This window comes from Myodes glareolus, chromosome 10 (genome assembly GCF_982192425.1).
Source record: "Myodes glareolus chromosome 10, mMyoGla1.1, whole genome shotgun sequence".
Lineage (NCBI taxonomy): Eukaryota > Metazoa > Chordata > Mammalia > Rodentia > Cricetidae > Myodes > Myodes glareolus.
In genome coordinates this window covers 25,136,387-25,162,754 of record NC_142035.1, presented here as the reverse complement: position 1 = coordinate 25,162,754, position 26,368 = coordinate 25,136,387, and the positions used below count along the sequence as shown (strand labels likewise).

Genomic DNA, 26,368 nt, shown 5'->3' with positions numbered 1-26,368 from the left:
TTACTTTCATGTCAGGTGTATTACATGCACTTTCTCAAGATTTTTTCTTTTCGTCTCATAACCTCCTTATTTTTTGACTCACACAGTTAACGCACACACATATGTATAAAACATGCATACACAAACTGGAAATTCATTTGCAAGTGGCAGAAAATAGGGTGTTTTATCTTTCTGAATCTGGCTAATTTTGCTAAGCACAATGGCTCCAATTCTTTTTTTGTTATGACAGAATAAAATCCCATTGTGTAATTGGTCTCACTTTCTCTATCCTCTTCTGAGGGTGGGCTTCTCTGCTGGTTTTATTTCTTACCTATTGTGAACAGAATCATGTCTGTCTTGTAGGAAGGTTAAGTGTGGGATGGACAGGAGTTCACTGTGGGTTCCTGTTCACTCTTCTTCCTTCTGTGACCATCCAGGTATTAGCATCAAAGATGTTCCAACTTGGGAGCCTTGTTGTCCTCTGTGGTCTGCTCATCGGAACCTCAGACTCACGTTTGGATTTGGATGTTGGAAATCTTGTGAAGAATTTGGACATTGCAAGTTCTGTTGGAGGTGAGTCAATATTGGTCCCATCTGCCTGCTGGTCCTAGGAGTAGCTCTAATAAACACTATGCCTGCAATAGCAGAGGCTTCTGGGAGGGGGCAGTGTTGTCTTCTCTGGGCAGCTTACTGAGAAATGTGCAGCACTTACTTATCATATTAGAAATAAACAGTGCCATGACATTACATCCTAATAGAGTCTTGCCAATATATGTACAGAATAAATTCACCAAAGTGAGACTTCAAAATTTTAAATAGTACGTACATCTTAAGTAATGGTACCTATCCCACTTTCTCTAGCAGTCTGTAGGAGCCTGTCCCCCAACCCTGCTTCCTTTTAAGCACTAATATGGACAGCCTTAACTGGTTTGCTATTATCAGAGATGAGCAGATGTAACTCATCTCATTTTGCATTTCTCTAATCCTAACCTGTTGCAGGATTCCCCTCTGTAATGCCATTGGTTAATAAAGAAACTGGCTTTGCCTGATAGGGTATAACAGAATTAGGTGGGGAAAACTAAACTGAATGCTAGGAGAAGGAAGGCAGAGTCAAGGAAAAAGCCATGGAGCAGCCGCTGGAGACAGACATGCCAGAACTTTGCCGGTAGGCCACAAAATTCGTGGTAAAATATAAACTGATAGAAATGGGTTAAATTAATATGTAAGAATTAGCCAATAAGAAGTTAAAGCTAACGGGACAAACAGTGATTTAATTAATACAGTTTCTCTGTGGAGTCAGGACAGCCGGGGAATGAACAAGCGGTCTTCCTACTACACTAATCATCCTTTCATTTTTCCATCTTACTACCGGTTTGCGCATTTTAACTACAGTGTGTATCAAAATTATTAGAATATGTTTTTGTAGTTAGTTTGACCTTTTCTTATTGGTCTGCATTGACTGGCTGGAAGTGACATCCACCCACCTCGCTTGGATGTTCATAAACTTCTTAACTTTCTACTTAATTGCGCCTCTGTTTTCTGCCGTAGAAGAACTGGGCTAACTGACAAGCACTTCCTATAGGGACAGGAAAGCTGTGCACACACTGCCTACAAACCTTGCCAATGCTTAGGTAACTTTCAAAGATGAAGAAAGGAGCCATCCCCGCATTCCACAGCTGGGGAACTGCAGCAGAAATAAAAGGGTGTCAGATTCAAGGTTACCTAGGGAGTTGTTGGCGAGATGGAGTTGTCTAAGCAATGCTAGCTTCATCATTATCTTAGGTAGATTCTGTCAGCACAGAGCCAGGTAGAATTATTGTGTTCACATCTGTTTGACTAAAAGTGTTTTAATATTTATTTTCAATTGTATGTATGTGTCTCTCTGTATATATCTGTGTGTGTGCCCCCAGAAGCCAGAAAAGGGTGTCAGATCCCCATGAGACACACATGGTTATGAGCCATTCAACATGGGTGTTGGGAATGGTATTCTAGTCTTCTGCAAAAGCAGCAAGTTCTCTTAAATGCTGAGCCATCTCTCCAGTCTCATGATAATGGGGAACACAGAGAGTGTATGGTTATACATGAATATTTTCCTTAAAAAAATTCAAGTACACACACACACACACGCATGCACGTACACATACACACACGTGTACACACACACTGCAAACATTTTTAAAGGAAGAATTAAAATATTTTCTATGGCAAAGATACTCAATACAGACAGAAAAGCTGTCTGCAGAAACAAAGGTTAGTCTTCACAGTTGTGTGATTTCATTTCAGCAGCTAAAGCTGGAGAATGAGCTGAATCGTCATGGTAAAAATGGGACAAAACATACAACACCAAGTTTCTAATCCAAATGCTTTGCGCACAAAGAAATGAAACAGGTTACAAAATGTGGAGAAATTAGCAGCATTATTGTGTTACAATAAATATTCCAAGGCAGCATTTTAAGCCTTGTGTCCTTCTGAAAATAAGGGATTGTTGTAGTTTCAAAACAAGCTGGGACAACTTGTTTTCACAGTAGAGATGTTTCAGCACAATCATCCCTCACACTTTACACAATACCTCTGGCACGTGCCATTCATTCCACTAATTCCCTAGTTGTTCTCTGAGGTCTTCGGCTAGGATACTCTGCCCTCTTCCTCCAATGTCAATTTATTTTCTCTGGGCCTGATTCCAATCTGTCTTTGGGGGATAACTGTTTTTCATTTTCACTGGTTGGAGCAGTGTTTTTCCTTGGTTCTAGATTATTCTATTTCTTAGTTTATTCTCTCAATTGCTTGATTAAGTTTTTCAAACCCATGTGAGCATCTCACTAAGAGGGACAGATCCTCAAGTCATCCCTGAAAACAAGTATACACAATCGACTTCAGCTGCTTGATTGCTTTTTTTTTTGATAAATTCTCAATATGTATTAGTATTAGGACAACCTAGAATCAGTGCATGGACCCATCTCTGTAACACATTTCCTAACATTAGGAGTCTCAGTTTCTCTCCTGCACAACGGAGACGGTAGCAATCCCTCCCTCACTGATTTGATGCAGAGACTGACACTCACAGGGAAACTGACTTTGCTGAGACCGGGAGGATGCCTAGTGGTACAGGCACTGATTGATGACTATTTTGACAGATGTCCTTCAGAACGTGAACCTAGACTTGGGATCACTTCAGGAAATCACGGATTTGTCTACAGTCAAGAGCACCATTCTAGAAGCTTTGAACTCATTGGATCTTAGCAAATTAAACCCCGTTTCATCTAAGGATGGTTACGGGTGAGTTGGTGCTTCTTTGCTCCCAGAAAAGAGACTACCTGACTACCCAGTTTCAAATTCAAATGGATAAGCCTTGTCTTCCCATGCCAGAGCTGAGGACTTCTGAGGAAAGGCTCATTAGAGCTGAGTTAGTCTGAGACAGGGCTACAGGGCCAGTTTGGAGAGTTTACACATCTGGGTTCCCACATTCTATGATTTCAGGTTGAAGGTGATTGTTTCTATCTTGGTACCTAAAGCCTTTCTTTAAGAATGACACTGCTCTTCTTGAAAGAAAGCTGGGAGTAAAAGGCTAAGTTCCTTCAAGGGACAGAAAACGAGAATCCATGCTCCTTAGTCCCAAGCAGTGGCTCCATGAAGTTTAGAGTCACACAGTCCTGGCTGAAGTTCTGTCCCTGCTGCCTGCTGTTTCCCTGGCTCAGTTCACAGCACCTGAGAGTGCAGAGGCTCACACTTGTGACCAGGATGTGATAGGACAGGAGGGAGGTCAGCAGGGTAGCAGGGCTGCAGGAAGGAATGACTAGAGGGCGATGGGCAGAGTTGCAATGCTGCGGGGAGGAATGGCAACAAGGCATTTGTGGATTTTGGGCAGGTTGCAAATTAACAAACTCAACTTCCTGAACTTGCAAGCTGAACCGTCTTCCAACGACGAAGGCATCGATCTGAAGCTTCCCCTGGTTTTGGATGCCTCTTTGTCTCTGTGAGTATGTGTCACTTGGATTGTGGGTGGGGGGAAGTACAATATGACCTATTTAAGTAGTCACTTAATTCCTAGTTACTCTTTGACCTCTGACCTAAATTTTCTAATATCTAAAAGACAGGACCCTCTGAGGCCTAAAATCTCAATGTTTAAATAGTCTAGTGAAAATATGCCATGTTAAGTGAATGAATGTTGTATACAAAATGTGTGTGTGTGTGTGTGTGTGTGTGTGTGTGTGTGGCCTGTGTTCACTTGTGTGTATAGTTTTACGTGCTCACTCACATTTGTCTGTGGAGTTGAGAGGTCAACATCATGAATCCGCCTCAATGTGCTAACTATGCCAGACTAATTTCTCAGATGGATTCTCTCACAGTACTTGGAAATCATAGGTTTCAGCTAGACCTCCTGGATAAGTAAGATACAATTTTTAAAGTTTTTCTATTTAAAATGAGAGACACAGAAAACTGGCCAAGTCAAGAACCTGTGTAATAGAATCTCTAGGGATTGGGGGATATCCTTCAAAGAGAGCACTTGCCCAGTATGTGTGAGTCTCTGGCCTCAGTCATCAACACTGGGGGAAGTGGTGTTTGTATCCAATACATTTGTGAAGCCATGAGCTGTGTGATCCTGTGGTAGTTGTTCAATTTCTCTATGACCAGGATTTCATACTCAAAATACAAGAAAGAATGTGCTTTGTCTCCTAGAACCATTATAATGATTAGATGGATTAGACCAGATATAATATTTTAAATTAATGCTCACAGGTAATTTGTGTTACAAAATTTTAGCAATTAATTTTTATTATTAGTCTCATGCCAAGTAAAAAGCTTGCATGTGATAATGATGCATGGCTCAGAGAAGTCTAATTTAAACATGTAAATTTTGCAGAGTATTTGTAACATGTTGACATTACTGTTGTGATACTGACATTGTCCATAGACACCCTGTGTCCACCCACATAGATGAAACCCAGTGCAAAGCCTTCTAGACCTGTGCCTGGTATGACTCCTGTTTTCTGCAGGCCTGTCATTGGATCCACAGTTGACGTGTCTATTTCCTTGGAGCTTGCAACTTCACTCGGTGTTCAAAGAGATACCAACACGCTGAGCATAGGGGAATGCTCAAGTGATGCCGACAATATCTCCATTTCCTTGTTGGGCAGGTAAGGCTCATCCATCCCAGTAGAGCCAGGCTCTCAGGGGGCTTTAGGACCCCTGACTTTAATCCTATTCCTATACCTGGGAAGTAGCATCGTAAAATATCCAATAGGACCAACCTCAAGTATCAACTCTGCCACAGCTATCAGCACTGTCCCCCTGTATTCATCTTTGGATCCCTCCGTTTGCACATCCATGGGTTTCAACAGTAGCGGTCTGTACTCATCAGCTTCTGGGATGGAGACATGAGAAAATGCACATGTAAACTTAGAGCCTGGAACATGCTAAGTGCTCAAGAACCATGAGACCTACACTGAGTCTTTGGACTATCCCTTTCCATTGCTGAGGCAGGAGGATGAACCTTTCCAGCCATAATATACATGTGCCTATGGAACCTTTCAGCTGGGTCAATGTGCTTCATGCTTCTGAACATATTAACATTACATCCACCTCCAGAGAAAGGCATTTGGAAAATTAGATGCTAGCATGGTCTCTGATTGTCCTGAAGTAATCTCTACCCTCAGGAAAATCCCTAGAGTGGAATCTTGGCATCCTAATCCTGTCATTTTCCATCACTGATTCCTATTGATACTCATATCTGCACTTTTAATTGTGTGCTTAATATACAGGTTTGACTATTTGGGTCATGCTGAACTCCTGACCAAGCTTTGCAAATCCGTTCTTTTTTTCCAGACAAAGCACCTATGTCAACAAAATATTTGATAGTGTTTCTGCCTTCCTTACAAAGACAGTGACCAGCCTGCTGCAAAACCAAGTAAGTGGCCAGTTCTTGGCACCCAGAGCCAGGCCTGCTGGGGGCAAGAGAGGGATCTTTAGGTGTAGCTGGGTACGCAGGACACTGTCTCCTATGAGGTGCTGAGTTCTCTTCGGGAGGTCAGTGGGCACCTCCTCTACCCTCAGCAGTTGGGCTACAGAGAGAGGAGGCAGACATCAGAGATGCTGCCTTGAGCTGTTTACCACATCCATGTATCACCCATGTACACCACCCGTGTACACCACCTGTGTATTTTAAGTTAATGTTTTCTTGTAGTCAACACACTTTTCAGTTAAATGACTGTATTTAAGCACCTGTGGATGCGAAGCTACAGAGAACTTGGAATTGGGGCTTCCCAAAGGCTTAAGCCTCCTGAGTGTCTTGAATTTCCAGATTCAAGAGTTCAAGGTTTAAGAAATCTGGGGTATAAAGGTTCTGGATGACAGATCTTCAGATCTTGAACTTCTGACATCCTGAGGTGGTAGGTTCTGAGAAGCATGGGACAGCTCTGATTCAGGCCATACAATTCCATAGTTCCAGATTGCTAAGGTTAACTGCTCTCAGGTCCTGGCATGGGGGGGAGGGGAGCAGTGTGTTCCAGCAAAGTCTCATCTGTTTCCCTTCTCCCTCCCCTTTTCTTTCTCTCTGTTTCTCTCTCCCTCTCAGATATGTCCAGTGGTCCAGTTCATACTCAAACATGTGGATGTAAATCTTGCTCAAAAGCTTATCTGTAAGTCACAGCTTGGGGTCTGGATTGCCTTCCATTGGTCAAGACAAGAGCTGTGGGTGCCCCTGCCAGGGATCTTGCATCCTGACCAAGTTGGGCCTTTAACTTTTCTTCCCCTCACTGGGGCTTCTTTTGAAGCTTCAGCTATTCATGATTGACAGGGTTGCTGGGGAAACAGGAATCAGGCACCCAGGGTGTCAGAACCTGGAGGTGATCCCCTTCTGTGGTTACACAGTCCCTTTACACAGCCCATCAGTGCCTTGCATGCGCTACCTCATTGTGTCCTCAAGACAGTCTGTGTAGTGGGCCACTGTCATTGCCCACTTCAGATGAGAAGTGACACACTTGAAGTCACAGAAGTGACAGAGTGATAAGAAGGAGGGAGGCAACAGGTTGGGTGGGCCTCTGCTTAATTTCCCATGGCAAATACTGAGGTTTTGATCATGACTTGGTTCTTTCAGCTGGACAGTTGCTAGCCTGAAGAGGAAGGAGCCGAAGGAGGGATGCCATGGCACTCCTGCTGGTATGGGCAGTGTCCTAGCTACTTTTCTATTGCTGTGACGAAACAACATGACCAAGGGAAACTATAAAAGAAAGCATTTATTTGGGATTCAGAAGCCCAGAGGGTTAGAACCCGTGACCATCAGGCTGAGGAGCACCTCAGCAGGCACGGGGCATGGCATTGGAGCGTCAGCTGAGAGCTCATGTATTGAGACACAGTCACTAGATAGAGTGAGCTAACTAGGAGAGGTGTGACCTTTTGAGATCTTAATACCCATCTCTAGTGACACACCCCCTGCAACAAGGCTGTATGGCCTAAATTCCCAAACAGTTTATCTCACTGGGGACCAAGTATTCAAACACATGACTTATGGAGGCAGTTCTCACCAAACCCACAGGTAGACTCTGTGCCCTGTGTGCAGCAGCCTCTCAGGGAGCCAGGGCAATGCTCGTTTTGTGTCTGTCACAAGACAAGAGAAAGTGAGACCTGATCCTGACTCCAGGCTGAACTCTGATTTTTAGTACACTGTAGCACGGCTAATAAAAACCCAGAGACAGAAATTGGGGTTCAACCTGAAGGTCAGAAAAGCAAAGCAGCCAGTCACTGGCTCCTACTTTTACCTCAGTCTGAAATGGCGATTCTGCCTCTAGGCATCTCAGAATGAGACTGTGACTGAGAGCTGTCTCCTCCTGCTTTATATTCCTCTCTAGGGCTGGGATTCAAGGCATGCACTACTATTGCCTGGTTTCTATGGCAAACTAGTGTGACTACTGGTCCCCCCTAGTGTGTGTGTCACCACTGCCTGATCTGTAAGGCTGATCAGTGTGACTGTTTTACTCTCTGAACTTCAGGCAAGTTTTATTTATTAAAATACAAATACAAATGAAATATTACTACACTACACCCTGAACCCTGAGCCTGCATCATGAAACCAGACTGAGCTGGGGTCTTTGCTACTAAAAGAATTTCCTGGGTGGTTTTGATTGAGTCCTGACTTTGAGCATAGACAGTTATCCAAAACCTACATCCAGACTCTGACTTTGTGGGCATGGCTTCTACTCAATCTTTTCCCATCTGCAACTGATTCAGAGGAAGGGATGAGAAGAGTCAGGGCCACGGGGGAGAACAAGGCCACAGATCTACAGCTTTTTCTCTCCTCTCTATGTGGACTAATCCATGTGGTACTGCAGGAATGAGTGGATATAGTGAGGCCAGGCTTCTTGGATCCTCTCACTGCCACTGTGACAGCTAATGGCCTGAGGCCCTCTGTTCTCATTCCAGGTTTGTTCCCAGGGGCTTCATCTGACTTCCTGTGGCATTTCTCTCTAGAAATTGCCGCCACCATCTGTACAAGGTCTGCCTGAACCCACCTGAAGGAACCTCCCAGACTCCATTCTTCTATTAGCTGTCCCAACACCTGTTTTCACCCACCCCCTCATTAAACTATTAACTGCATCCTTATGTGTGTGGCTTGCTTTAATTCTTGCAACAGAAGTGGTTGGTAGGGTGTGTGGTGTGTGGGTGAGAATGCAGCTTAGTAGATGAAGCAAATCCAGAGCTGGAAGGCCCATTAGGGCCCTCCTCACAGCTCTCTTTTATGGGAAGTGTTGTGGACGTATGGAGAGAGTAACCACAAAACCACGGTGTAATGGCAGCGGGACCCCAGCCACCAGTCACACATGCACAACTGTGTATTGACACGTGCTGTGTGCTAGCTAGGCAGTGGGACTGGATTACCTTCGGTCACAACCTTACTCAGAGCTTTGCCTTGTCGCCTCTATGGTCCTGAAGACTGGAGTAGAATGAGGAACACCCTGCTCAATGCGACCCAGAAGCACGGACAGACAAGTTCGGGGGGCTGTGGCCTTTCCTTCCTGTCTCTTCCTAAGGGGCATCTCAAGCTCTTACAGTCTCCAGCCTCACTTAGTCCTTCATTGCTACTCCATTACTGGATAGCATCTCCAGAGGGATATATAAGAATCTTAGTCTCCCTGGAGACGCCAGGGATCTTGGCAACACCCAGCAGTCCCTGATTCCACTCTAGTCAGGGAGGCTGCAGCTAGAGCGCTCTTAATGCTTCACTACATCCTGATGGCATGAGGATGAAACCAGGGTTCACAGAGGCAAAGTGATTCAGCCAGGTCACATAGTGAGCAAGGGCCAGAGCCAGGATTACACCAAAACTCATTTACGTAACTGTGGCTTTGCCTTTAAAATGCTATTCCTGAGCTTCAGCGCCAGAAGACCCTAGGCATGAGCTTGCTCCTAGTCCCCAGCCAAAATTAAAGGACTCTTACACTCTTCATTGGTTAATTAGTGTTGAGGCCTATATCTCCCTCAAGTGGATTATATCACTTCCCCTATGGGCTACAAGAAGCACGAGGAAGTTCTTTGGGAACAGAATTTGTGGACATTCCACCTTCTCCATAAAGCCTCTGTTGGATAAACCTACCTACAACTCAGGGACAGTAACCGTTGGTTTGGTCATTCCAGGGTTCCTATGATTTGAATCTACAATGCTACAATAAATAAATTGGGTCCCTCTTGCAAGCCCCCATGTCAAACTTGGTTTAACTGTTCCCTTTCACTGTTGGGGAAAACTCTTACCCAGAACAATTAAATAAACAGATAAAACAAAATTTTCAGGAGAAACCATAAAGTAAATATTATGAAGATTATATTTGAATAAGAGAGACCTCTTGTTTAGAAGAGATGATGCTCATCAAAAACCATGGTCATTCATTCTAAATTAACTTATAAAATTACCAATGCTTTTCATTCGTTCAGAAATAACTTGACAAAATGGAATGTCCCCAAAGTTAGGGTTGGGGCAGGGTTTTGCTTTTGTCTTTCCAGGAGAATAAAGACATCCAACTAAGAAATCTGAAGATCACTGGTCAAATGAAACATCTGAAGAAGAAAGACGAATCATCTTTTAAAAGAATATTTCCCAAGAAAAAGAGTAAACTGATATATTTGCGTATTGATATGTCCATGTCCAACGGGACAAAATTTCATAAATCTTTCCAAATGTTTGTTTCTGCTGTCCTCCACAGACATATAATACTATAGTGTTATTTCTAATTAGTCTTCAAAATAAAAACCCGGAGTCAGATATTAGGAGGGGAAAGCTGAAAGATCAGTGAAGCAGAGCAGCCAGCCTCTAGTTTTTACCTCTATGAAATTCTCAGACTGAATTGAGTATCCTGTCTCTACAGAACTTCAGATTGAATGGAATGAGCTTCTGGCCCTTCGCACCTTACATTCTTCTCTCTGCCCAGCCATATCCCTTTCTGTCTCCACCTCACTAGGGCTGGGACTTAAAGATGTGTGACTCCAAAGTACTGGGATTAATGGTGTGAGCCGCCACCACCTGGCTCTGTTTCTCTTTTAGATTGGATCAGTTTTGTTTAGCTCAAGGTAGACTTGAACTCACAGAGATCTGCCTGCCTCTGTCTCCTAAGTGAATGGATTAAAGTTATGTGCCATCACTGCCTGACCTCTATGGCTAACTAGTGTGGTTAGCGCTGCACTCTGTTCTTCAGGTAAGCTATATTTGCTGCAGCACAAACAAGATATCACCACATAATACAAATGGTCTTTTGTAGTCCCAGCTCAATTAAAAATTAAAGCTGACTTTAGAGTTGGAGTGTGGCTCTCTCCTTCTCTAAACCCAAGCATGTTTGAAAGTAAATCAAGTACAAAATTTCATACTCACCAAGATAGTATAGATAATGGATGTTTTATTTGAATTTGCCAAATACTAATGTACTGGACATTGTGAGTGTTAAAACCATTCCTTTTTATTTAAACAAAAGGGAGAGTTGTTTGAACTGCAACCCAACTGTGCCAATAAAACCACCTTGAACCAAGGATGAAGTCAGTAATTGGATGGCTGAATTAGCCATAGAGTTGTTGGAAGACTTAGGAAGTTGAATAGAGATGGACAGGAAGAGAGACTGGGGGCTAGGAGGGTTTTCTGGGATCTTTGGATGGAGAATAAGGTCATTCAATTGTCCCTTCACTGTTCCTTGGATTTCTCTTCCTTAATTTCTGACTGCCAAGTTTTTACTAATACTAAAACAGTTTGAGTTAATGCTATAGTGGTCATCATTTTTCCCCTGTTCTGGTGACCACCTTATAGTTATGTTTGTTGGAAAGATTTTGCTTTCATATCTCACCACTGAGCAAAGCTATACAGCATTTGTTTTTCTGCCTGACTATTTCCCTCTAGAAAACAATCCTTCCCCAATCACTCCAAGAAGATCTTTCTCCAAGAAGACATGGTGCTGGAGGGGCTAGTGAGTTTCCCTTCAGAGGTGAACTGACTATTATGTTTCATTGACTGTCCAGTAAGTCTCCTACTACAGGGACAAGAATTGAAAACCTTCATCATTGGCTTGAATACAACATTCACCATCAAGTAGAAGTTGACAGTTATAAAAAGATTAATGATTCCAATGCAAGATACTCTAGGGTAAAAAAAAAAGTGGAGGGAGGAACAGATGGGGGCAGAAATGCAGCCCCAGTGCCTCAGAAAGGACCTGGAAGCTGATGCAAGGCAAAGGACAGATTACAGGCAAAATTGTGGGGTTTTAGACAAGAGCACTCAAGAGCTAAACCAATCGGCCACGGCTATGGGTTGCCCAGTACATCCTCCCCACCAGCTAAACAGTCAACCAAGGCTAATAAACTTGCAGGATCCTGTGTGTGTGACATGGAGGGCCTGGGACAGTGGGGTTCAGTCTTCAGTTTCTAGTGTCTCAGGACAGAGCTGTCCTCAATCCCATTTTCTCTTGCTCCATTTCTCCTCCCTCTGTTTTCCACTTTTCAATAGCTCTTCTCGCGTTCTTTCCTCACTCTCTGCTTCCCTCCCTCACACCGTCCCTGTCATTCTTTTCTTCCATTTCTACATATTCCTGCCTTTCTCAATCTCATTACCTTTCTTTTTCTTTCTTTCCCTTCTTCCCCGCTCCCACAAACACTTGTCCCCAACTGTAGCTCAGGTGCCAGCCTTAGAGACCAAGACAGAAAAAGTAAGACACTCAGACACCCAGCAGCTCAGAGAACACAGACCCATCTAAGAAGTCTTTTGAGGTCAACTTTCTGGTTTCTTTAAATCTTTCAGCAATTTCTCAAGGAACATTCCACTGAACAAGAGGAAGCAAACCCCAGTCAAGTGTGGGCAAGACCTTTTTAGTTACCATCTTCCAGATCAAGTCCTGAAAATCTCTGTGTAACTCAGATTCGAGACCAAGACTTAGAGCAATGTTTTATTTTTTGCTTTTAAGATTTATTTATTTTATGTGTGTCTTTGCTTGCATTAGTTTATGTGCATCATGTGTGTGCAGTTCCCTGAGGAGGTCAGAGGAAGGTTTGAATTCCCCAGGATCCTAACTATAGGCAAATGTGAGATGCTATTTGAGTTTTGGAATCAAATTCTGGAGCTCTGCACAGTAATAAGTGCACTTTGCCGAAGGGACATTATTTTAGGTAAACAAATAGTAAGTCACCTGAAAGTGTCAACATTGCTGAAAGTGAAATAAACAACCTCCAGACACTAACATTATAGAGTTCACTGTCTCTTTCAGCTGTGATAAAATGATGGTGCTTGAACATATCGGTTTTTTTTTTTTTTTGCTTTTCTAATATGCAAAGACCTACCTGTTGTTGGTAAAGGGAATGGAATCTCTCTCTCTCTCTGTCTCTCTGTCTCTGTGTGTGTGTGTGTGTGTTTGTGTGTGTGTGTGTGTCTGTCTGTCTGTCTCTCACTCTCATGTGCGCGCTCTCTCTTTCAAAAAACATTGCAGCTGGGTTGTATCTTGGCACTAGAAAACTTGCAATATTGCAAAAGACATTGCATTGATGGGTGGTGATTCGGGCTGGTTCATGCTGTCTTGTCTGTGAAGAGGACCTGGGACGCTATGGCTAAAGGAATTCTAGGGAGCAGAACCTCTAATCTACATCTAAGCCTGGTTTCTATATGACCCCCAACCATATTTCTTGGCCTCTCTGGTCTCAATGGCCTTTCCCAAAGATGGGGCTGAGTGGTCATTGGGAACAAATACAAGCTTATTGCTTAAGTGTTGGGGTCAGCGGGATGAGGAAGCTGTCATGCCTAGGATTAGCGGTCGTGTTGGGTATGAAGTCTTAGCGTGGGACAGACAATGCTTCCCTGGAGACTCTGTGAGATACTCGTCCCACGACCTTTGTGGCCCAGTCTTTGACCCTAACAGACAAGTACTTTACATTCCAGGAGACTCTGTCTGCAGAGGTGGATGCCTTCTCCAAGGTGAAAAATGCTCTTTCCACGGTGACTCAGAGCAGCCAGCACAGACCTGGATGGCCTGACAGTCAATCCCTGCACTACATGAGCCCTTTGTGCATGCTATGTAATATAACTGCAGACATTACTGTCAGCCGTGTGCACAACCTGCCCAGAGTGAGGACCTTTTCATGTGTTTACCACATGTTTTCTCTGCACGTGGGTAGCAGGGAGGTGATGTGCAGTTTCCAGTCCCACTTCACAGAGAAGGAAGAAGCCCCATCCCAGGTCATGCAATCAGCAAAGGGAAGACTGAGAATTTGAACCCAGGTCCCCCAAGTCCCAGTGACAGGCTCTGACGAGACCACTGCAAGTCCCCTCTCATCCTCAAAAACTTCTTCCTTCCACTGGAAAATGAAACTCTCTAACTTCCTGCCACGTAGCAGGCACAATGAAGAAGCATAGCTACCCAGAAGCCCTGCAAGCAGTAAATGTCTGCAACTGTCCTCGGGTGGACGTGTGCTACTCACTGCTGCCCCCCGGAGGCTGTGTGCTGGAACAACTGCTCTTGTGCTCAGGCAAGGTAGAGGTCCTGCCTAATCATCTCAGCAGAGCCTCCTCCTGTCTGAACCTCTTTCCAAGGTCAACGGGAAACAGAACAAGTTGGAGCAGGACAGGTTTTGGTGGAAAATAAAGCTCAGGAGTCATTGCCAGTCATCTGCTCGTAGAGGCTTGTGCTTCCGCAGTCCACCCTGGGAAGAGCTGTGCACATGAGCCACAGGACTTGGAGGTAGACTGAAATTCAGAATGTGGTCAGCTCAACAAACATGAGAGGGAGGTCGCCCATGAGTCCTATTGTCTGGCAGTCTCTGTCACTGACACCAACTTTGGTCACAGTGCATAATCTATTAAACCTACGAAGTATTAGTCTTTGATGTTTGTTTGTTTCTATTTATTATTTTGTGTTTGCATGTGTATGACGCTCATGTGTGAGTGCAGGAACATGTGTGGTCATGCACCTGTTGAGGTCATAAGATAGCTATCAGAAGTCATTTCCTAATTCCACCGTTCTGTGGATTCTGGAGATAAAACAGGTGTCATTTAGGCCCTCATACTGACCTGTCTTGCTGATTCAAGAAGAGACATGGGTTAGCATGAAGAAAACACAAATTTTCACCCAAAAGCATGGATTCCATGTCACAGAATTGCTTTAGATTCTCACTGATGATAATAAACTACCTCTCTACCCATTTAGGAGGTGTCTTTTCACAGTACACCTTTGTCTGCCTTCATGCATACATAATATTTCAGTTACAATTATCTGTTGAACTCTACCAGAATGAAACTAATAAAGAAATTGGTTCTTCTTTAAGAAATTAAGGAATTTTTTTTAAAAAGCCATCATTTGGGGACAAGAATCCAGAAACCCTAAAACACATGGAGTCTATGATTTATAAAACTCCAATCCTAATTCTCCTTAGCATCTTTGGTGTAATCTCTTTAGGGGAGCTGAATCTCCCCTCCCTTGGCCCACAACCATACTGGCTTGTGAATTCACACACCATCTGCCATCTGCCCAGTGTACACATGAAGGTCACACAGTCAAACTAGAAATGTGGCTGGTATCAAGGTAGGAAGGATGTGAATAGTTTGGCCATCCTTGCTGGCTCCATAAAGAAGAAAGACCTCTGGACCCCTACAACCTTTGGGGTGTGTCATCATTCACTGTATTGTGTGAAATGTCTACTTCCTGGCTGTCTTTTCCAGGAGTCTGGAGCTCCTTGAGGGGGACTTGCCCTTCCATTTCTCTCACAGTCCAGATTGGGTACAGAGTAGACCTCCCGCCAAATAAACTCTATGGTGCATGAAATAGAAAGGGAAAGAATGGATGCGGTAGACATGAGCGAACGGGAAAGCAGAAATGTAGAATGAGAGACAGAAAATGGTGGGAAGAAGATGGAGTGATGGACACTTAGGATGATGGGGTGGGGTTGCGGTGGATAGTGGGAGGCAGAAGGAGTGATGGAGGGATAGAAAACACGGACAAATGGGGATGGAAGGGAAAAGGAGACACAAATAAAGGGATTTGAGGAAAGGGGAAAGGATCGATGGACAAAGAGTGATGGTGTTGCAGTGTGCATGTGTGGTATATTACTGGTGGATATGTAATAAATGGAAGGAAGGGAGTGGTGTGAGCCTCTGTTTTCACCAGGCGAATGTCTCCTGTCTTCCAAGTTCTTTCTGTTGTTTCCTGTTTCTTTATCTCCATCAGATATCGCTTCCCTCGGGATGTTGGAAAACAGCAACATTACCAGTACCCCACAGCCTCTACTGTATGAACGCTCTTACCACATGGATTTTAAGGTATGAGTAGCCAGTTCCTCTTGAGGACTCAGAGGAGCCAGGTCTCCCGACCTGAGGTCTCCTTGGCTGGGATATGTGTCCAAGCGGCACCATTAAGAGTGTCAGTCTGAGCTTTGATCTTGAATAGCTGTGTAGTCACAAGCACCATGCCCTCACATCTGAACCGCTGTTTTCTGTGGCAGGTAGGGTCATTTTCATAGCCACACATTTATCACTGCGTGTCTCGTCCAGGATACATGTTTCCCTATGTCATAGCACGTCTTGAGTTGGTGACTTGTATTCAATAGGAAAACAAAGCTTAACTTGGAAGTTTTACAATGGCGTGCTGGCCCATTAAGTTACATGTACTTAAATTGATGGTGCTCAGTACTGTAAGTATGATTAGGTGGGAAAGGGCTTGGCAAAGTGGAGCAGAGTAGGGACTATAAAACCATTGACTTACTCTGCTTTGCCACTGATTTTTTTTTTTTTAAAAAAAACCAATCAAGTTTATTTCTTGGCATCTTCATATACAGAGCCTTCAGGATGCTGGGGCAGTCATTCTGGTGACCTTGGCTGTATCCTCCCCACCCTAGTTTTCCAGGCTGGGACGTGGCCAGGAACTTGGGGCAGCTCCTGAATTCTTCTACAAGGTGGGATCTTGGGGTCAATAGTCCACTGACTCGCAGACCTGAGATGTCCAAGGTCAAAGTCTGGAGTCCAAAATTTAGGAACAGTGTTGTGACAGTTCACTGTGAGGCCTGGGCAAAGCCAGTCCCATGTCCACGTCTGTTTTTTTGTTTTGTTTTTTTTTTTTGTCTGTTATCCTCATGTTGCAAAGTTGGTGTCAGGTTTACATGGAACACCGAGCCTGGAACACAGTAGGTATACACTTGATGTAAGTTTTTTGATTTTTTTTGTTTTGTTTTTCCAGGACAAAAGCTTCCCAGCCTCTTTAATCAATTGGCTGATTAAAAGTAAGTTTCCTTTTTTCATATTCATCTCAGAATGCCCCAATCCCACCTCCCTCTTCAGTGTTGAATATCCCATGGGAAGGATACTGAAAATAGGTGTAAATAAAATCATGAAGCCATAGAACCAATGCCTGGATCAACCTTGCCGCAGCTGGGATCCTGGGACGTCAACTCTACAGTATTACACTGGGGTTCCTGAGATAGCCCATTCTAGAGGGGTTAGGTCATAAGTGGGTTTCTAGGTCTACTCCTTGATCTATATTAAAGAGAAATTATTGGAGTTGTACACTCCTCGGTGCCTTAGCAGGGTTTCTGAGTTATCTTATACTTTAGTCGTTAAGATTTTTATTGTACAATATCCTTCACAGTGACCAATGTGGCACTGAGGTTCCAGAGACACTCACTCCATAGCAATTATGATTGCAATAACATTCGGAGACTTTCCTATTCATAGTGACTCTTGTTATAGGGGTATTCCTAAAATAGTTTTTTTCCCCATAGTGTTAAGTGTTAGGATGGTGTTCTTGGGATGAACAGAAGGAACCTGAGCTGGGCATTAGGGACAGACTTAAACCCCAGTTCAGTCGATATGTTAGTTTCTTTTCTTAATGCTGTGACCAAATACCCGAGAAGAAGCAACTAATGGAAGAAAGGGTTTATTTTGGTTTGAGGGTTTAATCCATTATGGTGGGGAAGGCATGGCAGCAAGAGCTTGTGGTCACATTTTGTCTGTAATCAGGAAGCAAAGGTGAATGCTAGTGTTTTTCTTACTCTGCCCTGAATACGTCTTGGATCCAGCTTGCAGAATGATGTGCGACACACTCGGGGTGGGTCTTCACATCTCTGTTAGTTCAGCATATAAACTACCTACTTGATAGACCCAGAAGTGGCTCTAGACTCTGTCCTGTTGGTGATCAGTATTAATCACCACGGTCACCAACTTCCTGTGTACTTTCTGTGAGTCCCATTCTTCCTTTATCTGTGATCCTTTTCCCATCAGTTCAAGACCCTTGGTTTCTGATGACTCTAATCTAATTGAGAGTATTGGGACATGCAGAGGGGAAGAAGATCAGAACCTAGAGGAGTCTCCAGAAAAATCCTCTCTGTTTTTTAGAGGGTTTATTTAGACTCAAACCTCACAATGACCGTCTATCCTAACGGAAGTCACAGAAGCAGCAGCCTGTCATGTTGCAGCCACTCTCGGAAGCAGGGTGATGAGGACATGCTGCAGCTAGGCTAGCCTTTCTATGTAACCCAGGCATTGGTGCCACCCATAGTGTGTGTGTGTGTGTGTGTGTGTGTGTGTGTGTGTGTGTGTGTGTGTGTGTTTTCCTCTAACATCAATCAAGACAATCCCCTACAGGCACAACTAGACTGGGTGGTCATAAATTCTGTTGAGTTGACAGTTAATACTATCGCAACACTTCTTGAATTCCAGAAGGTTCGAAGTTCTGACTTCAGAGGCTTAAGAATCCCAGGACCTTTATGATGGCAGCCATGAGTAGGCATGGTAGGCCTATGGTTCTATGCTGTTGAAGCCTGAGAATAAGAGTAACACCTGACTCGTTGGGCGACCATGAAAAAATGCAGACAAATCTAAGTTCAGAACTTGGACAGTGCCAACAAATACCTCAGATTGTCTAATCTGCCAGGAAGGGGAAGAGCTGGAGCAAAGATGAGAACGGAGAGTCTCAGAGACCAAGACGGGGAGCCCTGGGGTCTGTGAGACCATGCATCTCTCTCCTACCCCTCACCTTTGGGCCCTGAACGAAGGGAGAATGGGCACTATGTGAACTTCAGCAGTCCTTTTTCCTAACCAGGAAGAGCAATGGTGGCTGGCCCAGGCAAGGCACAAGCTAGAGCTGGTCAGTTCCCAAATAGGCCACAAGAGGGAAGACATGATACTGCTAACACATATTTCCCAGATTAAAGCCAAATCTGTTGACTGGAGTCAGAATTCCTAGTTTCCAATTCCAGTTCTTCCGAGAGTATATTTAAGCTCACTGAGCCTCATTCTCTCCACTGAGCAATAATAAAAGAAATAATACATTCATTTTTACTCTCACCAGACAGATTATTTTCATTAGCGTACTGATTGTAAAAAGTGGAGGTTTCATGATGGCGTCCAGATTCAGGTGCTTTGACCATATTGACGCCGCTCACTGTCCTTTCCTTCACCCGCCACTGGTCCCTTTCTTTCCCTTTTCCCTTTTACATCACATACATGGGCACACACAAGTTTTCTAAAAGGTTAAGTATTATTAAGAATAATTTACCATGGGATGACAGAAAATGTAAAAGTGTTTGCATGGCAAAGGAAATGATAGCCAGAGTGAAATGACAGCAGACAGGAAGGGAGAGCATCTTTGCCAGCTATGCCTCCAACAAAGGGTTAATGTCAAGCTTGTAAAAAGAACTAAAAAAATAATCCTTTCTCCCCAAATCTTTCAATTTCACTAAATGAGCAAAATTATTGAATGAGCAGTTTTCAAAAGAAGAAATATAGAGGGGCTTCTTTAGGGAGAGCTGAAACCTATGTATAGAGCGGCTGCTGAGGAGACGCCTGAGCTCAGCTGAGAAGAGCGACCACGTTAGTTGTGCAGTGCCGAGCAGGACGGCTCAGGGGGGCCGTGAAAGACTGAGAGGAGTGCTCCGCTCAGCACACTGGTGGTTGGCAGGAATTGCCAGTGAGGCTGGTACGCTGCCCGTTTGCTGGGCAGCCAGATAGTGAGACAGACACAGCTGCACAGTTGGAAGTGGCAGAGGAGGACGAGGAGGAGAAGGCAGCAGCAAGCAGGAGGTGTCTACTAATGAGTGAACCTATCCCCTCACTCCATGACACTTTCAACTAGACATGACGGCCGGCTTCACCCTGGCATCACCACTACAGGACGTTTTTTCCCTCTGTCCTTTTGATTTTCACTCCTTCCCCTTTGGTTGCAAAGGAAGTAAGTGGTTTATGTGTGCAATTACACTGTTCTTAAAAAAAAAAAACTAAACTTAATGGCCAGTCTTATGTTTCTGTTGACATTAAATGGAGATGGCATGGAGACATTCTGGTTCTGTGGAAACCCTCTTCTTCATTAACGACACATCCATTCATCTTGTAGGCTGTAGATTCCAGTAAGTTGTTTTGTTCTCATTGTCTCAACAACAAAGACCCAACAGCATAATAACCCTTATGTACTCTGATTGGAGAACTTTGGTGTGTTTCATTTAGTATTGTAAAAGGACAATTCTTTAGATTTTGTTGTGCACAGCTGTTACATGTGGGACAATGCATCTTTAGGTAGGGGGTAAAGTGCTCTTTAAAATATGAGTCTTAGATAGTTTCCCCTTCAAATTAAGTGTATTGTTGTTTAAATAATTTTTATTTTTTTAAAACGGACGGAAAATAACTACAAATGACCAATAAATATTTGGAGAAAATGTTCAGTATACTTAGCTGTCACAGAAATATGCAAATCGAAATTACATCAAGGCTGCAACACACCTCAGTGAGATACAGATGACTGTGCTCAAGAAAATAAATAACAACAAATGGTAGGAAAGATGTGCTGAAAGGAGAACACACACACTGGTGCAGCCACCATGGAAATCAGCATGGTCCTCAGAAAACTGAAGACAGAGCTGGGCATGGTGGCATGAACATTTAATCATAGCACTTGGGAGGCAGAGTCAGATGGATCTTTGTGTCTGAGGGCAGCCTGGTCTACAGAGTAGGTTTCGGGACAACCAATGCTAACAGAGAAACCCTGTCTTGAAAGAAAAAGAAAAGAAAACAAAAAAATGAAGCTAGGTCTCCCATATGATCCATCTGTTCCCTCCTCGAGACCTGAAGGAAGCTGCATCAGCACGCCACACAGACACCTGTACAGCCATATTCATGGCTACACTATTCACAATGGCCAGGATGTGGAACCAGCCTTGGTATCCATAACAGATGAATGGATGATTATCCTTTGATCCGAAAAAAAATTCTGTTGTTCATATATCCCGATTTTATTTATTAATTGTTCTTTATCTGGTGTCCACCCAGGAGTCACATGATAGTTGTTTTGGGTTCCTGACGACACTCTCCAGTGATTCCCACAGTTTCTTCTTCCACCAGCAGTGCCTGGCTCTCCGCCCACATCCTGGCACCTTTTGTTGTCGATGTTTCTCTTGATGACACCCTTTCTGACTCCATGTGAAGTCAGTGTGAAGAAGCATTTGCGTTTCTCACAGAAAACTGTCTGTTCCTGACCTGTGCTCTTGTACTGATGGGATGTTTCTGTGCTCCTTGAGTTCTCCTGCATTCCAGATGTTGAGACCTTGCCAGAGATTCCCTCCCATGATCCCCTCACTCTGGTGACTGCTTCCTTTGTTTTGCAGAAACCTTTTGACATCATAGAATCTCATTTCTCAGTGTTCACTCTTGTGCTCTGAGCTACTGGAATGGGTTCCAGAGAACCCTGGCCTATGTCTATATCTTCTGGAAGTTTCAGAGTTTATCTTACATTTAGATATTTGTTCCACTTTGGACAGATTTTGGAGTAGGATGAGGGATAAGGATCTCATTCCCTTTTTCACTCAGTTTCTAATTTACTCAGTATCATTTGCTAAGAGTTTTAAATTTTAATTTTTTTACTTCTTTTATTTTTAAATAATGTGTTGTCCCAATGTAGGCGACTGAAGCAGTGTGGGTGTATTTCTTTGCCATCCATTCTATTCCATTGATCTGTATTTCTGCTTTTGCGTCAGTAAAACTGTTTTTGTTACAATGGTTCTGCCATGCAGGTTGAGGTCAGGTACTGTGATCCCTTCAGCATTGCTTTGACTGTGAGTCTTTTTATCCAGTGCTGAGGGCTATCCCAGCAGGTAGCTGTTACTGTTCCTAGATAAAAAAAAAAAAAAAAAAAAAACAGGAAACTGAGGCTCGGAGAGATTAACTGTCAGGTCCATTTCCACACAGCCAGGCAGAAGGAGAACTTAGGCTCAAACCCAGGTCTTCTTCAGAAGGCAGAAGCCTGGAGGCAGTGGGAAGGACTCCCTGCTGTGTCCTAATAGAGTGTCCTGGGCTGCTTTAGCTTCGGTTCCCCACTAGTATCTCAGTGGTTTGGGTAGGAAGTGGGACTCCTTTGTCATCCTCTGGTTCTCTGACTCTACCCTGGGGAAAATATATTGTGGCAGCCCAGAGACCACACCCTGAAGTCCCTGCACTGAAGGGGCAGTCTGAGCCTTTGGAGTCTCTCCACCAGCACAAAGCTGCCAAATCTTAGGCTCCTTTGAAGACAGCAGACCCACGCTTGGTAAGTAGGCAACAGCATTTGTTTTTCAACTTTCTCTTGTCAGTGTTCTCTTCGTAAACGACTTCCAACAGCCTGCTGGCCCGAGGGAGAAGCCTGAAGCCAGACACCTGTGCGAGGATGGAGAAGGGGCAAGTGGAGTCAGCCTCAAGATCTCCAAGCCCAGACGTGAAGGCTCAGGCGGAAAGCAAGGCCTGCAGCTCCCAGCGATCTTCCAGCAGAGGCTCCTGGGAACCCCTCTACCATGACATGTTTTCTTCCTGCAGGTCATACTTGATAGGACGTGGCTTATGCAGATCTGTCATGGTGTCCTGCACAGCCTTAATAAAGTGTCACGCTGTGGACAGAAAGTTAACTAGAGCAAGTCCTCCCCCTGTGTGCTGCTGCTAAGAATATACGCAGAAATTGGCTCCAGTGTCTCTCAGTTCAGGAAGAATAAAGGTCACGCTGGATTTGTGCCCTCCAGCTTCCTCTTACCTATGTCCCCAGTTCAGCCAAGCTCTCTGCTAAGGCTTTACCATCCACACAAGCCGCCTGCGCCCTTACTACAGCTCTGGGCAGAGGCTGTGAGGTGGGGAAGAGATTAGGGGTATGGGAGCAAAATGCTCGTTTTAGGAACACTTACGTTTTTACCTGTGTGGTTTCCATCGTCTCTCCTGCAGACAGGTCCCCAGGGGGTCTTCCAGGGACAACATGTAGCAGAAGGTAGTAGATGGGAAAACTCACACCCTGGCCACTTTACCCCAGCCATGCTCTCTTATTCATTCACCCCTTTGTCCTTCTGCAATGCATGGCTTTCTCTGTGGGAAGAATATCTTCATATTGAACCACAGGTCTTTTCCTTACTCGGGTGCTATGTTTAGTTTAAAGTCAGCGTGTGACCCTTACAGAGATGATGGGAATGAGTTTGAGAAGGTTTGAAGAGGTATCAGGGAGAGACGTCTGCTTTCTGCTGTGGTCACTAGTTACTGGTGGCCATCTCTGCTATCCGCTCGGGCAAAGTCGGCTTGAAGTCAGGGCAGAAGAAACCAGATCTGAGATACGGAGAAAACATAGCCCTGAAGATTTCCTTTGAGTGCCGGAATCCATAACATTTCAAGGACCCTCTTTACTGCTTAACTCATGCTGGGCTGTACGTTCTAGTTTACAAGTAACCAAAAGGAACCTGACAAATGCAATTGACAAACACATTCCAGTTTATTCTGTAGAAGTTGTCATGGGAAATGAGAGAGGAGTGACAGGCAGAGCCAGGCGTGTGTGTGTATGTGTGTCTGTGTGTGTGTGTGTGTGTGTGTGTAGCAGAGAGTGAGGTGGCTACAAACAAGGTGCTCTAAAGGACAAAGAGGATTTGCAGGTGTGACAGGAGGAACTGATGCAGAAAGAGTGAGAGGTCATTTCCTGGAGGCTGTCACTGTGGAGAAGGTCTTCAAACTTGTTCCCTCCTCCATAGAAGTGATTGCCAGGGTTCCTGCTGCCTCCTTCCCTGAGCATGGCCTTGTGTTTTCTGCAGATGGGACAGAAGCCTTGGGATGGATGAATGAAGGTTCATAGGAGGGAGGGATCTGGGTCTCATTTCCAGCTCCCATCAATTCAGTCAACTCCTCAGCCTATTCAGCAGCTGTTTTCCCACATTTACCAAGTCTGGTGTTTATTGGGTCTCACCAGAAGCCAGCCCGGGCTGATGGTTGTGGGCATAAAGAGGGAAGAATGAGGGTCCTCAGTCTGAAGGAGTCTCAGGCTGGCAGAAGAGAAAAAACAACACGCATTCCTTCAACCAACTGTGTCTTGAAAAAGAAATACATTTTTCTGTAGAATTTTTTCATCGGTACAGTGATCAGCTCTGTTCTGTTGCCACTTTCCAAATAACCACTAAGAAACTTACTATTAACATTAAATGTTAATCCAATGGCTCAGGCTTATTACTAGCTAACTCTTACAACTTAAATTAACCCATTTATGTTAATCTACATTCTGCCACATGGTGTTACCTCTCTTTTATCTTGCACCTCCTGTTTCCTTTCTGTGTCTAGCTGGCTACTCCTCTGACTCCACCCTTTTTCTTCTCAACATTCTCTCTGCCCTGAAAACCCTGCCTAGCCATTGGCCAAACAGCTTTTTATTAACAATAGCAGCAACACACTTTTACAATGTACAAAAGAATAATTTCAACAGCATTTCCTCCTTTTTGTCTAAATAAAAAGGAAGATTTTAACTTTAACCCAGTAAAATTATATACAACTAAAACAGTTATCTAGTTCATTTGTATCTGGAAAATTTAGGGAAAACATTCTATTATTTATCTTATCTTTGTGAGTCTGAAGTTTTATACTTAATTTACCTTTTTAATCATAACTAAGGAAAGCTTTCAATCTAGTTATTTAGTCTCTGACTTCATCAAAGATCCCAGAAGGATGTAATGTTACCTAATGACAAGGACATCTGGTTGCCTGGACAGTCACCCAAAGTTCTTCTGTGACATTGGAACACCCAACTTTGTTCTATAGGCCTAGAATAAATAACAGACATTTTTGAGAAGCAGGGGCTTTTGAAGGACTGTCCTATCTTGTCTAGGCAACATTTGGCAGTCACTTTCTTTTGCATCCTGATGGTCCAGTTTGGACCGTATATTGTCAACAACTGAGGCAAAGGCAGTTTCTGCTCACATGACTAGCTTTTGCCAGAAAGAAAGCAAACTCCATATAGAGTTTCTTTGATGCACATCATCCTCTTTTGAAGAAATTAATGGTGCTTATCTCACTTTCACGAAAGCCTTGGTTATTAAACTTGTTAAATGACATATTCTGTAGGTCTGAAGTGTTTGAAGACTATATATCCCTTAATATACCTGTTTAACCTTGAAAATAGACCTAATATGATAACAAGCTTGATTAGCATATGTCACTAACTACTAACTATATTTCTTAATATACACTACATTTTAAATGAGCTGCATAAACACAATACCCCAAACAAAAGGATATATAGTATAACAAAATTAACTTTTGAATTTGTATCAATATACCAAAATCCATACCAATGGAAAATATTTTGAGATTAATAGTTAATTTTGGATTAAAATAGGTTCAATAATCTACCCTTTGATCTCATCATTTGAAGAGGTCTTCAGTCACACATTGTCTCCATAATATTGTTCCATTGTGTTAGCATGTCTTTTTCCCCCAAATGGGAATTTTCTGAGGATCCTCTATTCCAACAGCAGCTTGAACACCATACCCACAAAGTTAACTTCCATGTCCCAATACATTTTGTAGATACATGGCCAAACATTCAGTCGGCATTCTTGGCCCAGCTTCAGAGTAAATAGGACTCACTAAGGTCTGGAAATTTGTGTAACAAGTCTATCAGGAAGACGGAAATCACCAAACATCACCACAGTCCCTTTTCCTTCTCAGACTGCAGCATGATGACATCAGGGGTCAGGAACACAAGTTCAGCAAACTCTTACTCTAACTCCTTTAGGGGAAGGTTGGAGCCCACAAAATTGAATCTACTTCACCTTGACTAAAGATCAGAGAGTTCAGGATTATTCTTGCTCTTTCCAGGTTAATGACAGGAGGTTTTTGACTTAAAGAGTGCCTACTAATAATGTCTTGGCCTAGGGTATGGTTACTTGGTGTTCTGGGTATTAGGATGGTGGTTACTTTGTTTTTTCCTTGTTTGTATCATGGTAAGGAAGTCTTGCCTTCTTTCCACCCTTTTGGATTTGCATAGTTAAAGTGCATGAGAAATAAACACAGGCAGATTCAGTATTCATTGGGTTGCTCTCCCAACTCTATCCTGTGTCTCTGTCTATTTCTTTTGTATGTGTATTTTTTTCTGACTAACATTTATGTATTTATTTTATTAAAAAAGAAAACAAAATATTTTTTTCATTTTACACATCAATCCCTGTTCCCACTCCCTACCCTCCTTCCATTCTCTCCACCTACAGCACACACATGACAGAATGTCTTTGCCGATGATGAGTAAGTCTGGAAGGTAGAAGAAGACATCCTAAGGAAGGTACAATCTGTCTTGTAGCAAAAGCACAGACTTGAATAAAATAAAAAATCGGGAAATATGTTGGAACCCACAGAAATGAACCCATTTTACCTTTACTCAAGGTCAGAAAGTTCAGGCCTATTATTGATCCTTCAAGGCTATTGACAGGAGGTTTGACTTAAGGTGTGGTTATAACATGATGTCTTGACTTGGGGTGTGTTTACTTGGTGTTTTGGGAGTTAAGATGATAATTATTTTGTTTGTTCCTTGTTTGTATCATGGTAAAGAAGTCTTGCTTTCTTCCCTCCTTTTTGGTTTGGGTATTTAAAGTATGAGAAATAAACGCACAGATTCAGTATTCTCTGGGCTGCCCTCCCGACTCT

The 26,368-nt window shown here is 43.5% G+C and overlaps 1 protein-coding gene across 1 annotated transcript; it reads left to right on the top strand.

Moving 5' to 3' along the window:
- The first annotated feature begins 431 nt into the window (after nt 1-431).
- Nucleotides 432-19,547, top strand: LOC148120590 (BPI fold-containing family A member 2-like). Its single transcript, XM_087910860.1, has 8 exons — nt 432-552; nt 3,114-3,255; nt 3,845-3,952; nt 4,974-5,114; nt 5,803-5,884; nt 6,551-6,614; nt 15,651-15,742; nt 19,374-19,547. Exons 1-8 carry the CDS (start codon nt 432-434, stop codon nt 19,545-19,547), a joined length of 924 nt encoding a protein of 307 aa, XP_087766986.1.
- The last annotated feature ends 6,821 nt before the right edge of the window (nt 19,548-26,368 follow it).